Source organism: Mus caroli, chromosome 10, assembly GCF_900094665.2.
Source record: "Mus caroli chromosome 10, CAROLI_EIJ_v1.1, whole genome shotgun sequence".
Lineage (NCBI taxonomy): Eukaryota > Metazoa > Chordata > Mammalia > Rodentia > Muridae > Mus > Mus caroli.
In genome coordinates, this window is record NC_034579.1 from 16,518,784 (window position 1) to 16,534,557 (window position 15,774).

At 43.9% G+C, this 15,774-nt stretch overlaps 1 protein-coding gene across 2 annotated transcripts in view; it reads right to left on the minus strand.

The window, feature by feature from the left end:
* Positions 1-15,774, minus strand: part of Pde7b (phosphodiesterase 7B) — a 318,247-nt gene that overhangs the window by 69,621 nt on the left and 232,852 nt on the right. For both annotated transcript variants that reach the window (XM_021174159.2, XM_021174160.2), the window contains one exon: positions 12,689-12,772. In XM_021174159.2, the coding sequence (XP_021029818.1) occupies positions 12,689-12,772 (84 nt within the window). The remainder of the gene's footprint in view (positions 1-12,688; positions 12,773-15,774) is intronic.

A 15,774-nucleotide genomic window follows, 5' to 3' on the forward strand; every position in this document is an offset into this window, starting at 1 on the left:
ACACACACACACACACACACACACACATACACACACACACACACACACACACACACACACATCTTATGCCTCCTACATCCCACAGCTGGTGTGCAGTATTCCTCAATGAATGTGAATTGTTTCTCCTTAAAAATATAGTAGACGGTCCTGTGTCTTTCAAAGTGAAAATTGTTTTTAAAGAGAGTATGTTTCATGCTTCTTTTTTTTAAACTAAAAAGACAGAGATCTAGGATATGAAATGAATGAGCTAGAGGAATGGGAGCAGCTGGATTGTCTCATGGGAGGTCTGGTGTGGAATAAAGAATAGATGAGAAAGAGGCGTGTGGCTTTGCAGCCCATGTAAAGGTCAGAATGCTCTATTTGCCTTATGTCTTGGGGCTTCTTGAGAGAAAAGCCACCAGAACTGTCATTTCCAGAACTGTAGTGAGGAGAAGGACAGTAGGTGGCAAATCTCCCAAGCTCTACCAGGAGTGAGTTAGGGGCAGCGACAGCTGACTTCCCGTGGCAGATTCCCAGCTGCAGATGGGACGTGATAGGCATGTCAAAGCTGAGAATCTGGACTACATATGAGACTTCTCCTGGCTGCCTACTCCTCATAGGTTCTGTGACCTGTAGAGCCTCTATGAGTGTGAGGACTGGGAGTCACACTGGTGTATAACTTCTTCTCATGTAGCTCTGTATTGTAGTGAAAGATGGTGTGAGTGTGTGGGGATAGGAGTGGTGCCAGGCCAGCCTTCTTATTTCTTCTGGACTCAGTGAGGAAAGCACTGGATGCCACAGCAGAGACCCTGCTGACAAGAGCAGGGATAGGCCTCTGCCTGGTTGGTGGAATCACTACATTGGACTCCCTTGTGTTCTTCTGATGGCTCACTGTGGTGGCCAGCTGTGTCTGAGAAATACTGCTACAAATTCATGGCCACTGTACTTGGTGGCTTCTCATATTGTCCCATGTCCAGCACTCAATCTGACTCAGTTCTTCAGCCCGAAGCTAAAAGTCACTGAATGGGAAATTCAATTTTTATGTCTTTAGGGTAAAGCTTACATTTAAAGGGCTCCTTGTGTTTGATGGGAAGACAGGATACCGAACAGCTAGGTCTTAACTCTGTCACTTCCTTACAGTGAGTTGCTCACCTCGCTGTTTGGTGTGTTTTTGTTGGCTTGCTTTCTAAATGAGAAAGTGGGCACAGCAATGTGGTGTGCCTTTGTTCAAAAGCTTTATCCAGTGTAAGGGGCTGTTGAATCAGTGAACTTGATCTCATGTTCCTTGGAATAAATTTCATCTTTAATGATAAGCTTCCTTTGTAGAATGCTGTCTGTAATTTCTACCCACCGAGTCTTGAATATAAAAGCTCAACTTTGGACCCCGATCTACATTTCTGTTCAAGACATTTTATAGCTCTTATCCCAGAACTCAGGAGGCTGAGGCAGGAGCACTGGCCATAAGTACAAGGCCAGCCTGGCCTAAAAGTAAAACTGTGTCTGAAACGAATAAAATAATGGAACAATTCTATACACATTTAATCAAACACAGCTTATGGTAATCGCCCTACCTCATACTCACCAGCTTGCCAAGGTGGCTATTACTAATGTTTTCTGGTTTAGTGTAGTAATTTTATGTTCTTTATTGTGATATTACTTTGTTTAATAAAACATATATCTCTAGTGGATACTGAGCATTTAAAAATGTGAGATCTCTCTGTCTCTCTCTGTCTCTGTCTCTCTTTGACCTAATTACTTCAACATCCAGCTATACCACTCTTGGGCATATACCTAAAGGACACTTCATCTTACCACAGAGATGTTAAAAGGCCTAGGTGAATTGTTAAGGCCTAGGTAACAGTTACTTGGGTAGCCTGCCTATATAAAGAAACTTTCTCATATGTTCTGCTGTTACTAGGAAACTTTCTAATGCCAAGATTGATTACATATTGTGTTTTGTTCTGTGGCCCTGGAAACCAATCACAATAGAAGTTACTAGAACTGTTTTATAGCCACAATAAGCTTGGCCCTGCACCAACCACCCAACTGCACTTCCTGCACCCATGTATAAGCTTTTATGGTGTAAGCTGCTCCTGGGATGGACCCCAACACAAGCGAGACAAACAATTTGGAATAGGACTCCCATTTTGAGAAGTGGTCTAGTAAAGTTTAAGTTCCCATGACTTCCCTGAGAACTGACATCCTACTTGGGAGAAAGAGACATGTCATGGGTAACTGACATCCTGGTTGGAAAGTGAAGACATCCATGTTAGACAAGTCCTGTCTTGGTAGGCAAGTTAGCACATGACTGTTAGACAAGGCAAGTCCCCTGCCAGAACTGAATGTCCCAACCAATGGGAGCAGGATAAATGTACAACAAAGACTTGTTCCCAAGGAAACCCTGTCCCCCACAAAACCCCCTCCCATCCCTAAATCCTGATTGATGAAGTAACTTGGTACAGGGGTTTGTGTATTTTAGGCTTATTTTAGTTTCTGAATCTGAACCATGGTCCAGTCAACCAGTCCTGGGACACATGCTCAATAAACTACCCCTGTCTGACTAAGACCAGTGTCTGTGTGGTTTGGGGGGCAATTCCTGGATCTCCAAAAGAGACACTTGCTCAATCATGTCCATTGCTGCTGCTCATTATAGCTAGAAATCACAAACAACCTAGATGTCCCTCCACAGAAGAATGGATATTTTAAAAAAGTGGTACCTTTACATGGTTGAATATTACTCAGCTGTTAAAGAATACAAGATCATGAAGTTATCAGATACATGAATGGAACTAGAAAAAAAAATCCTAAGATAGGTAATCCAGATCCAGGAAGACAAAAGTGGTATGAGTCTGCTGCTTATATGTGGATGTCAGCTGTTAAGTGGATGGTAACCAAGCTACAATCCATAGATCCACAGCGTTTAGAGATTGCTCTTACGGGACTAGGCAAAGGACAGATAGAACTCTCCAAGAAAGGGGAGTAGAAGAGAACGTTATGGATGGCTTGTGGCCTGGGGTGGGGGTGTTATTAGAACAGAAGGATCAAGTGGGGAGGGGGAAGGAAGGGGGGATGAGGGAGGTAATATGGGAAGAGATCACTAAAATTAAGAAGCATTTGAGGGTAGGGTGAAAACCCAGTAAAATAGCTTCATAAAATATATACATATATGAAATAGCCAAATAACAGGGAGACAGAACCTCAACCAGATATCTCTTGTCACCTAAAAAAGCTTCCGGTACTGGGATTGGGTTACATCTTATTGAGTTTGTGCCCAAAGGGATCCCATGGGAACCAATAAGCAACTTAGGCTGTTGCCAATACTAGGTTGCTTTCCACACACTGATGGTAAGGCCCCATGGTTGAAGACAACAACTACACAACTCATAGGCTATAGAGAAGTAGAGCTGATGCCTTCCTAGAGCCTTCTGTGCAAGCATCTGTGGTACAGGAAGTCGTTCTGCATGCTACCAAAGGAGAAACAAACAACAACCCAGCCACAAACTCCTTGATATACAATGATGTCCTGTCTGTAGGTTATGCTAGGGCAATGGTGGCACAAAGCTTGTGGGAGTGACAACCAATGTCTGATTTGACTGAATGTCTAATCTAGGGGGTAGAATCCATACCTGACCCTACTGGGTGACCAAAAACCCGAGACTAGATAGTCCAGAGATCTAGGGTAAGACCAAATACTATTTTTTTGAAGTAACCATAAAATGACTCCTAATGATATTCTCCTATAGTCATTGATCAGTGCTCTGTTCAGCCATCATCAGCAAAGCTTCTCCCAGCAGCAGATGGGATCAGTCAGACATCATGCAGAGAATGAGAGACCTTGGAACATTCAGCTCTAAAAGGGATGTCCCCAACAAACTCCCCCTTTCGGGACTCAGGGAGCTCTGCTGAAGAGGTAGAAAGAGTGTAGGAGTCAGGGGTGGCGGAGGTGGAGGACACCCAGGAAATGAGGCTTCTAAGGGCAACAGAATCCACACACCCATGAATGGACAGAGTCTGCGCCAGCTAGGGTTCTGGAGCTGCAAGAAGTGAACACAGCACTTACTCCTAACACAGCAGTTCTCTCTAACTGATACCCACCTTTAGTTTCCTCCAAGGGAGCCTCACCAGGGAAATAACGACTCTTAAGTGTAGGCTGCGTGCCCAGCGGTACATGGTCAACAGAAAAGGAACTCAATGGCATCTTTGGAGGTTCCTTGTCTCATAAAATTTTGTTAGGGCTCTTTCTTTCTTTCTTTCTTTCTTTCTTTCTTTCTTTCTTTCTTTTTTTCTTTTAATCTTATCTTGACACACACACACACACACAAACACACAAACACACACACAAACACACACACACATTTTTTCTTTTTTACTCTACAGTTCCTTTGTATAAAGTATGGCTTCCACTTTAGTGTTTTTATGTGATTCCTGAGTGCGCCAACTAGTGAACCTCTGTCTATATCTGCTTCTTGAGCCTTTTCTTGGTCTCCTTTCCTTCGGTTTCATTTTTTTGTTCTATTCTGATGTGTTAGTTTTGTTTTATCTTTTAAAAATGTCATTTCTGTCTTCCAATGAGACACAGAAAGGGGGTGGCTCCAGATGGGAAAAGAGGTGGGGCAGAACTGGAAGGAGAAATCACAATCAGATACATTATTCAAGAAAAAGGCTGTTTTCAATAATGGAAAAAATAGGAATATTTCGGAAATTTGATTATACATTCTAATTTTCAAATTTTACCCTGCCATTTAAGACAGGAAAATTTTCATGATTTTTATTATCGTGAAGTGAAAATGGCTCTAAGAGGTAACTTTTTTAAAGTTAGAATCACAGAAGAGCGAATACATTGTTTTACATGTGAGTAAACTGATGAAAATAATTTATAGTTCTGCTAACTCTGCAGAGAATTCAGGCCCCATTCCAAATCAGATGTTCCTAAAAGTTATTTGGAAAACCATTTAGTTAAATAAGAATATTTGTTCCATTTTTTCCCTAAATTAGAGTCATCTTGTTTATGTGTGTGCCATAAGAGGTTATGGAGTTACTCAAATTCAAAGCTGAGAATTTAGGAAAGTTTAATCAAATTGTCTTACAAATTTCAGTATTAACCAAGGCTTTAAAAAATCATATTTGTTCTTTACCGTCGTCTCTATTTATTAACTTTCAAACTTTGTGTACGATCATATCATAGTGTTTTATGATAAAGCTTCTCACTTTATATAAAACAGCGTCAACTTTCTCTTATGATGAGAGGAATACACATGCTGGCAGGGAAAACGGGGAGAAGAAAGCGAAAGTCATCAGGCAGTGAGCCGTGTGCGAACGTTGGCATGTTTTTATAAACATGTGAGATCTTTTCAAATATGTAATTTTGTATTCAGCTTCTTTTTGTTTAATAGACGATAAACATTTGTGAACCTGCTTCTGTCAGCCCTCATCACAGGAAATAACCAGCTCCCTCCAGAGAAAATGAAAGCAACTGGTGGGAGACGCAGACCTGACTCTAGTTTGCCACAGTAGTGATTCTATTTCCTTCTCTGGAATCAGCTCACGAGCGTCCTTACTCATCACTACCTCACCTTCCTCCTCCTCACCAAAGGACGCAAGGGCAGGTGATGAGATGACCAGTTTGTCACACGGGACCTCCTGCCAGGGCAGCAGACTATTGAGAAACACTATGGAAATGCTATAAATTAAATACTTTCAATGTTAGTTATAAGTTTTCATACCAAGTTGGCAGCTTTAGTTTGAAGGAATTGATGGAAGCTCTTAAAGAGGCGTCTCACCTGTACGGCAGTTCCTTATGTCCAACACTCTTCCAAAGACTCCTTTTTTCAAATTCAATTTGTTCCACCTGAGCTCATTATCTCTCCCCAGATTTTCTTAATGATGTTCTCATCTCGAGTATTTCAAGATGGTGAGACCACTATTCACTATCCTCAGGTTGTATTTCTGCTTCTACACGCCACCTCCCATTTGTGCTTTCATTTCTTCTGCGTCACACTCTGCCACCTGCTTTGGTTCCTCTTCACGAACTATTTCTCCTACACATAGATGTCAGTTATTTTCAGAGACTCTGTTGTGATCATGAACAGCCTTTTTCTTGAGATTCTCTAGCAATCCTCTTGGATTAATGAATCAAGTTCAAACTCTTTTTCTTGATGTTCCAAGGCGCCCACTTTCTCTCTGGTCAATATGTTTTCTTTGCTAATTTTCAGGCTCTGCTCTAACTTAGTGACTTTTGTGTCTGTGTGTCAAATCAATCTTATTTTGGTCATTTCTTAACCAGTTAACCCTCGACTGTATGTTCCAGAGCTCAGCACAAGTCCTTGTTGTTTCCCTCTCTTGCTTAGGACACTTTCTTTTTATTCTAATTATCTTAGAAGACGGTTATTAGGTTACCTATTTTCTTGTACACCCCTTCATGGACTGTGTATGTGCCCTGTGACAAGATGATTAGCTCTTTGAGCATAAAAGTTATGGCTCAGGTTTCTCTCCAGCTTTCCGGAGAACCTATTATATAAAGGTTACCTCTATGGTTGTTGCGGTGGCCACAAACTCATCCTTCTCAGCGTAGAGTGGGTGCTCTGAGTGTTAAATGAATGGATGAATGATAACTATGAGGTAATTTGGTCTCCCAGATCCAATTTTCATTTTCTTTCACTCAGATAAGAAAGTGAACTTGTTTAGTGATATTGACTGGGCTAACAAGAGGCAATGGTGCCTTCAGTCCTAGCTTAAAAAGGTGAAAGCCTTCTTAAGAAAGAGTGGTTACAGCATCTTGAAGATGGCTTTTCTCTGACAGCTAGATATCTGGAATGACTTTTCCTGATGTCTCCGCTCCGATCTTACTTGAATAAGGACTTCCGATAACACTTTCATTTAGTCAAGTTCAGCTGTGGCAACTCCTTCCTGGCATTACGGCTTGAGGCATATTTTATAACGGCAATAAAAGTTAGCCCTCAGCACGCATCTCCTCTTTACTTCTCTGTCTGTTCAGTTCCTGCTCTCTGGTTAGTCCTCAGCTCCTCTTGATGTCCCAAGACAAGAGTTCTTCACTTTAGTCTGTAACACTTCAGAATCACATACAATACATATGTGCCTTATATTATATCTACTTATTATTACATGCACACATATTACGTGGGTATCATAAATGCCAACATCTATTTGTACATGTCTCCACAAATTGCTCAAGGGTAGTGCTTTTATCTCATTCATCTTTGTACCCTGGCATGGTGCCTACTATAGGAAGTGTCCCACCAATGTCCATTCATGGAACTGTGATGGGGAAGGAATGAGACACTTGGGGCCCTGTCAGCTCTGGTTTCCACCACGAAGTGGCACTTTGGTGGCTAACCGTTCTCCTGGTCTGGCACTTCTGCAGCTGAAGAGCTGGAGAGTGTGTGGCCAGAAGCCCAGGGTGCCCATCCTGCAGTACCGGCCAGCCGAGCCAGGAAGTGCCACAACCACAACCGAAGCCCTGCCTTTCTTCTGGAGAAAGGTCAATATTGACCTTTGAAATTGTGGGGTGTTAGCTTGGCGCTCCCAAGAGTGAGAAGCCTCAGGGAGCCCCAGCTCAGGCCTCCCTTCTCTGCTGGGGGAGTAGCGAGCTGGAACGGAGTGAGACTGCTTTCAGAGTGACATTTTAGTTTGGTGGACTTTACATGTGTAAAGGTGGCATTAAGGGGTACAAGATTATTGCAACACTTATTGTGAACATCTGCTGGGAATTCTTTCTTAGACAAAGGGCTTTGCACAAACTGCCCTACGGTCTTTATAAGGGATGGTGGGGATACCACTTAAGACCAGATCGTTTCTAACATGGTTGGTGGCCTTTGATTTGCCTAACAGTCTTTCAGTAGGTGAATGAAAGAGTGGTTACAGGGTGTTAGGCAGCAAAAAAAAAAACATTTGAATATCTGGGTACATTTAAAATAGCATAGTTAATATATGCATATGTATATTTTGACTTTCCTTTGGAAAATATAAAGCATCTAGTTTTGCAAGTCTACTAACATGACCTCATGACTGGCCGGCTAAAACGGGCCAGCCTGGAGAAGCAAATCCAGAGCAAGAGAATTTAAGATCAAGATTAGCAAATTAACGGGGTGGGAAAAGACAAACAACCAATCCATCTACTGCTGCTGAGCCTGGGCTGGTGTGGAGCACCAGGCTGTCTGGTGGCTGAACCTGCTTGCGCTCTGAAAGCTCTTGCACAAGCAGAAGCTCTGAGTTCCCTAAATGTTTCCCAGTCCCCAGGAAAGCTTTGTTTGCCTGCCACTTTCTCTGCTGAGCGGGTGTGGAAATCACACTGTGTTGTTCCGAGATGGTTACCAGGGGAACATCTCAACCTAGTCATTATCTGCTCAGGGTACTGATTATATTAAATCAGGAGACCGAGCTGTGGAAGGGTTGCTGCAGGCGGGAGCCAGGAGCTGCCTCCTCTTCCAAGATTGGGATTCCTCGGCCACTGTCCCCTCTCGGTTGGTGTCTTTGAATACACATTTTCCTCAACACTTTCTCTCCTGTTTTTCCTTCAAGAGAGCTAGTAAATGAAATCCATCCACAGGAAGTCGGCTTTGGATAATAGAGCTGTTACATTTTTTTCTGCTCCTCCTTCCTACGGTTGGGTCTCTGTTTTAGCTCTTCCCTGGGCATAAAAATAATTGCCTCTCCTTTCTCTTCCTCTGCTCTCTTCTGCATGCTTAGGTTTAAAGAGAACTCTTCTTTAAAGATCCGTGTTCCCCTTGTCCTACACAACAGTGCTAGAGACCCCATTTCCTGATACTTTCCAAGAGAAAATTCTAGAAACTCATACAGATGTTTCTCTTCTACTTGTGAACATGGGAACAAGAAAAACTGGCTTCTAACAAATACTTTTGTCCCACGTACTTCTGATCTGTATACTCTCTTATGAGGAAGAGTTTGAGATCCTTATTCCAGGAATATTAGACTCTACTGCTGCTGTTATTATCATTGATGATGATGACGACGATGATGGGCATGATGTGTGTTCATGTGCTACAAGATGATGATTTGAATTGACTATAGACTGTGGGATGGCTACATCAGACCAGTTCACATGTGCATTGTGTCCTGATTTGTCTGTGTTGTGAACACTTTAAATCTATCCTCTCGGCAATTTTCCAGTACATAACACATTTTACTTTGAAAGATTTGTTTTGTTTTTTAATGACACGGATGTGTGTGTACATATGTGCTCACAAGGGTGGGTGCCTGTGGAATCCAGAAAGTGATGTTGAATCCCCTGGCATTAGAGTCAAAAGCAGCTGGAGCTGCCTGGTCCTCTGTAAGAGCAGTGTGTGCTAACCACTGAGCCATCTCTCCAGCCCATGAACTTACTCTAACATGTCATGTTTGGATGACTTTGTACTGAGGACTCTTCTGTAGGCAAATGCTTACAATTGTCTGCTCTGTAATTTATTGTTCAGACCAGGACAAACTAGAAAGAGAGACACTGTAATTACTAAGGATGTCCAGAACTCCCCCCCCCCACAATCAAATTATGACCGTGAAAGACTAATCAGGTATGTAATCACCTTATTATATAGGCAATAGGACTGTGGGTAAGAGAAGGCTGTGCTTTCGTCCCTGTGCATGGAAAGAGATTTGTCCCCCCCCCCCAGAAGAATGTGTGCATAGGATCTATAATGGAGGGAGGTTTTATATTGTTGCTTCTTTATGTGTAAATTTAGTCAATGTTAAGTTCATTCTTGAATGTAAAAGATGCTTCTAGAAAGTAGAAAGAAAATGACAGTGACAAAGGAAAGTAGACTGGGCTGAATGTGCCTATTGAGATGTCATAAAACCCTTCTAAATCTGCTTAGAAGTACCTACAGTAGGCATTGGTAACTTTTCCTTACAAGGGCCCAGCGGCAGGTAAGTTTGGCTTTGTGGATCATGTGACTTTGCTGTGGCTGCCTAACCTATGTGGTACCACAGCAGCCTGCGATGGCCTATCAGAAAATGGCCAGCAAGAGTGTATTTACCAAAATGCAAGGAGGATGGTGGGGCACAGGCATTCAGTGCGTGGGCTAGCATTTATGACCTCTGTCCCAGGGATCTGCTGTAATATCCACAAATACAATCTTGACAGAAGACGACCTGTTACAGGTATTGATTCTGATGTCTCTAGTCTACTACAGCAGGTTGGACTTAGGACTGATGAACAATGTGGAAATGAAATGAGCCTTTCTATTCAATACACTTTTTTCCCCTTTGCTTATGCATAGGCCAGACGTTTAAGGCCAGGGTTAAAGGAGGTGGTAAAAGAGGAACAACCAAGAGCATTGTGGGTAGGGAATGGCAGTTGTGTGAGATCCATTAAGTGTTTTAGTGGGAAAGCTGCAGAAACACAGAACCAGGAATGGGGGTTTAGAGATTTGTTTGTTTCTCCCAGATTGAATTAGTTTTTAAGCTTAAATTTATAAATGCTTTACTTTTTAAGGCTTATATCAGATCCTATCTGGGGAGAGAAAGCAAAACTGCAATAATGCGAGGTTGTGGGTCTGTCTGTCCTTGAATGAGATGGACACAGAGTAAGGGGCTGAGGAGGCGGTAAGTTAACTATGTAGTTACTGAGTAGTTACTAACTATAAAGAGTTACTGAGTTTAGGACCTTTGTAGTTTATTTAGGGACATACCTTATGCATCTAAGCAAACTGAGCCCACTTACAAATCCACATACAGTGAAGGGACTGGGACCGTCTCAGGGTGTTATATAAAAAGAAAAGATTGAAAGCATTATCCAGAAGAGTCCTGTGGAGACTGGAAAGGGAATTTCAGGCTAATGGTTTTCCTGGATGAGTGAATAGCTTTGAGTAACAGGTAGAAAATGGAGGTGGAGATCAGTCAGAGCCTGAAGAGACCTGAGGAAACCAGGCAGGGCCCAGGCATCAGGAGGCTCCTTAAGGGACCACTTGCAGAGGGTGGGAGGGTGGCAGCCATTTGCAGGTGAGTTTTCAAAGTTGCAGGTGGCACATAAATGACAGCCACATGTAATCTACATACATATTTGCAGACTTTTTTCAGATTAAAAAGAAAAGCAAATGATTTTTTAAAAATTCAGCTGATTTTCACATAGACAGTTAACTAGTTCATATTCCACTACAAAGACCATCACAATTAGCATGATACTTATGGGCACTGAATTAAGAATCACTTAGAACCTTGGCCGTATAAAGGCCTGCCTCCCAGTCTCCTCATTTGTTCATGGATTATAATTTAAATCATGAAATTAAGGCCTTATCTATTGGTGAGAAGAGGCTTTTGGGTCATTTTCTCCCTGTGACTCTGTCTGAGAGCTCGGGTGTAGACAAATAATGTCCTGCGTTGTGAAACCGTGTGCTAGTGACCCAGACATTTATACAGTCAGGCAATTGCTAGCAGTGTAGCTTCCATGGGGACCTAGAACAGCATGCACGGTTCATAAGGAGTGGTCAGAGGTACCACTGGCTTCCCCACAGGCTGCGGTCAAGGTTACATGGGTCCAGAGGTGGCACAGTGCTGAGTTTTAAAAAGTGGTCTTAGTGGATATTTAAGACTAGAAAGTTTTAAAAGTTGTTCTGTGTCTGCATCCTTGGAAGAGCCGGAAAGGAGGGAGACACAGAACAACAGTAGGAGAAACACAAACACGTCCATCGTCTACTGGCCTTTCAAGGATCTAAGGATCACGAAATAGCAAAGTCTAAATTTTCCCAGTCATTTCCGGGGGTCGAGGCAAATCAAATGACCTCCTGTGCCGTGCTTGCTGATGTCAAAGGGAAGTAACACTCTGTGGCTACCATCCAGCACTTTGAAACTTATAGACCAGAAGTGATATGAGAACTGGACAGAAACCTTGGGGGCGAGTTGTGAAATTTATTACTGGCGCCCCCTTCCATCCACAAGTCCAAGGTGAAGGGTCACCATGATGGAAGATAGGAAATCTGGACAATCGACTGGTCACTGGCTTGGATTTCCTCAGGAATGTAAGATCAAGTAGCAACAGAGGGAGAAAGCTCCGTCCACAGAGGAGGAAGCTGCAAATAGATGGGAGGATTTTAATGAAGGGTCACCAGGAATGTGACGACAGACCCCAGGGTTTGCTGGAGACTGAGAAAAGAGTTAGTAATGTGGCTGTCTGAGGGCAGCTGTCCGTGCATTTACCTGGTAAGTTTGAAAAATTAAATAGCACCTCCTCTAGCTCCTCCAGCCCTGGCTGGAGAGATTGTGCTAGAAGACAAAAGGAGCGCCTTGTTTAAAAGTCACAGGTGTGAAAGGTTGTGTTTTTCCCCTTTCTCTCTCTCTCTCTCTCTCTCTCTCTCTCTCTCTCTCTCTCTCTCTCTCTCTCTTTCTTTCTAAGACAGGGTCTCTCCACATAGCTCTTGCTGTTCTGGAACTCACTATATCAATCAGGCTGGCCTCGAATTAACAGATCCTTCTGTCTCTGTCTACCTAGTCCTGGGATTAAAGGCCTGCCTCACCATTCCCACCAGGCTTAGAACTTGTTTTCAGAGTTGATGTGAGAGACTAGAGCTACTTCCTGCAGGAGGAGCCTGAGAGGACACATTTTAAGTTCCAGCTGTGGGGACAGAAGTAGAGGAAGGAAGGCTGACCTTGCAAGGTTTGGAAGTTCATAGAGAAATGAGTTTTTTTTTTTTTCCTCTCAAAGAAAATATTTGTTCCCTTCTAGGTACATGTGGTTACTCACTGTTAAGTAGACGGAAGTCAATGAATGGGTAGGAGCCACGGCGTTCGGCAGGAACCCCCGTCTGACCCCTTAGTCGTACATCTCCTAGAAAACAGAAAACCCAAACACATGTTTGAAGCTGGTGCCAAGTATGTTCATGTTTTTTTTTCCATCAAATCCTCTCAACATCACAGGATGCTAGAAGAAAACCTGAAGAGAGTGCTAGGTGAGAAGCAGAGCTTAATTAGTGCCCAGTGTAACGTGTCTGACTATACCGAAGTGACCACCACTCTTGTATTTACCTGCAGAAAATGTGGTTCATTTATACAATGGAACACTACTCAGCTATTAAAAACAAGGCTATCATGAATTTTACAGGCAAATGGATGGAAGTAGAAAATATCATCCTGAGTGAGGTAACCCAGACCCAAAAGGACATGCGTGGTATGTACTCACTGGTAAAAAGTACAAAGTACAGAATACACATGCTACGCTCCACAGACACAAAGAAGTTAAACAAGAAGGAAAGCCCAAGCAAAGATGCTTGAGTCACACTTAGACAGGGAAACAAAATAGTCATGGGAGGCAGAGGGAAGGAGGAGGGAACTGGGTGGGAGAGGGGAGGGGGAGGGGGAGACAGGATCAGGTGTGGGAGAGACAGGAGAGAGGCCCAGAGGGCAGGAGAATGAATGGACATCTGCAGCTGACTGGGGTGGGGGGATGGATGGTTGTTGGATGGGTGGGGGGGATGGTGTGTGTGTGTGTGTGTGTGTGTGTGTGTGTGTGTGAAATCTCTAGGAAGACCCAGAGACCTGAGATGAGGGAGGCTCCCAGGAGTCAATGCAGGTGACCTTAGTGGTGACTAACAATACTGGGGACATGAGACCCGAGACCTGAAGAGGCCACCTACTGTAGCCAGATAGGACCCCCGGTGGAGGGATAAGGATACCAACCCATCCACAAAACATTCAACCCAAAATTTGTCAGGGATGAAGATGGAACAGAAACTGAAGGAATAGCCAACCAAAAACCAGCTCAACTTGAGACCCATTTCATGGACAAGTACCAATCCCTGATACTATTAATGATACTCTGTTATGACTGCAGACAGGAGCCTAGCATAACTGTCCTTGAGAAGCTATACCCAGAAGTTGACTGAAACAGATGCCAACATAGCCAAACATTGGGCGGAGGTTGGGGACTCTTATGGGAGAGCTGGGAAGAAGAACTTGATGGGGAGGGGAACCCCACAGGAGGACCAACAGAGTCAACGAACTGTGGAATCCTGGGAACTCTTAGAGACCGAGCCACCAACCAAAGAGCATACACAGGCTGGAAGGAGGTCCCCAGCACATATGTAGCAGGCTTGTAGCTCAGTCTCCATGCTGTCTTGTCTGGTCTCAGTGGTAGAGGATGTACCTAATATGGCAGACACTTGATGCACGAGGATAGGGGAGATACCCAGGGGTCTTACCCTCTAGGAGGAGGAGGTGGAAGTGGAAGGGGAAGGAGGGAGGGACTCTGTGACGGGATACAAGAGGGGGAGCAGCATTTGGGATGCAAACAAACAAATAAATAAATAAAAACAAAAAAACAAAAATTTCAACAGTCTATGAAGTTTCCATCCTGAGGCTCCCTGGGCTATGGAGATGGAGCAATTGCTCCAGGGAGGACCAGCAGTGTTCTGGGGTTGTGTCTCCTCCCTTAGCAGATGTAATGGCCCAGAGTGTTGCTTTCTGATAGGGTTCACTCTCTCCACCCCTAGGTTATACTCTTAGCAAACATTAAAACCTGTCAGCTGAGCCCCACATATTTCAGGCTCCTAGCTACTCTTCTCATGATAGTCTGTCGTGATTCCAATACTTATCTCTCTGCGGCTCCTTCCAGTGGCTGCTCCCTTCCCTCACGTCCCTCCTTGGTGTGTATGCCTTGCCTTCCCAACCCAGAGAGGATAGTAAGTAAAGGCATGCAGTGGACCTGAGAGCAGAGGGATGCAGTGGACCTGAGAGCAGAGGGATGCAGTGGACCTGAGAGCAGAGGGATGCAGTGGACCTGAGAGAAGAGGGATGCAGTGGACCTGAGAGAAGAGGGATGCAGTGGACCTGAGAGAGGTCCACTCAGGTGGACCTCTTGGAGAGGCCTAGTTTCAACATTTTCTTCCTGTGTTATCTTGGGAAGTGTATTTCTCTCTACTTCAGGTGTCTCATCAAATGAAAAGGACTTGTTTCAAAGTGCCTGGATCTGAGCATCAAGAGTCCCAGTGGCCACTGAGCAGTTGCTGCTGGCCTGCCTTCTAGATCCCTGCAAAGCAGGGCCTGAGCTTTATGTGCTCTGCATCTCTCCACTGTGCTTTGTGTACTTGGCAGACACTCAGCGATCGCTCCATCAATGATTACATATCATGTTGGCTCCAAGGAGATGCAGTAGTCCATGAGCTGGTATGTGCTTATGGAAGAACTGTGTCAGGGAAAGTTGTAGATGCATCAATTCCAGGAAAATGGGACTCCTCCTATAAGGCATTTTCTCCCAGACCTACTAGCAAGGGGTCTCAGCCTGGGAGCAGAGAGGAAAGGCAGTCCTTTTTACTCTCTAATCTTTGGGGTTAGCCAGACCCAAGGGAGGGTTCCATCCACTGCCACTCCTGCCATGCACAAAGTGAAGGTTCTCTTAGGGGCCAGGTCTGAGCTTGTAACTGTGAGCAGGGGGCTTAGAATAGCCTCTCCTTTATATCAGTGCCCTAGTGTAATCTGATACTCATCTGTGTTTCTAGAGTGGGAGATGTTTACAACTTAGGGACTAAAGACTGAAAAGAGGTAAGTTAATTTTTAAACCAGGAAAAGGAAAGTCAAAGGACAAAGGAGGAGATGAAAAGTTAACTGAAAAATGTTGAGTGTTATCTGCCGCGGGCAGTGGTGCATGCTGGGCCTTCCCGGTATGCAAGAGGCTGGAGCAAGGAGGATCATGACTTACAAACTAGCAATGGGTTATATAGCAATGCCCCTGTGATAAAACACACAAGTGTACACACACACACACACACACACACACACACACACACACACACACACAGAGAGAGAGAGAGAGAGAGAGAGAGAGAGAGAGAGAGA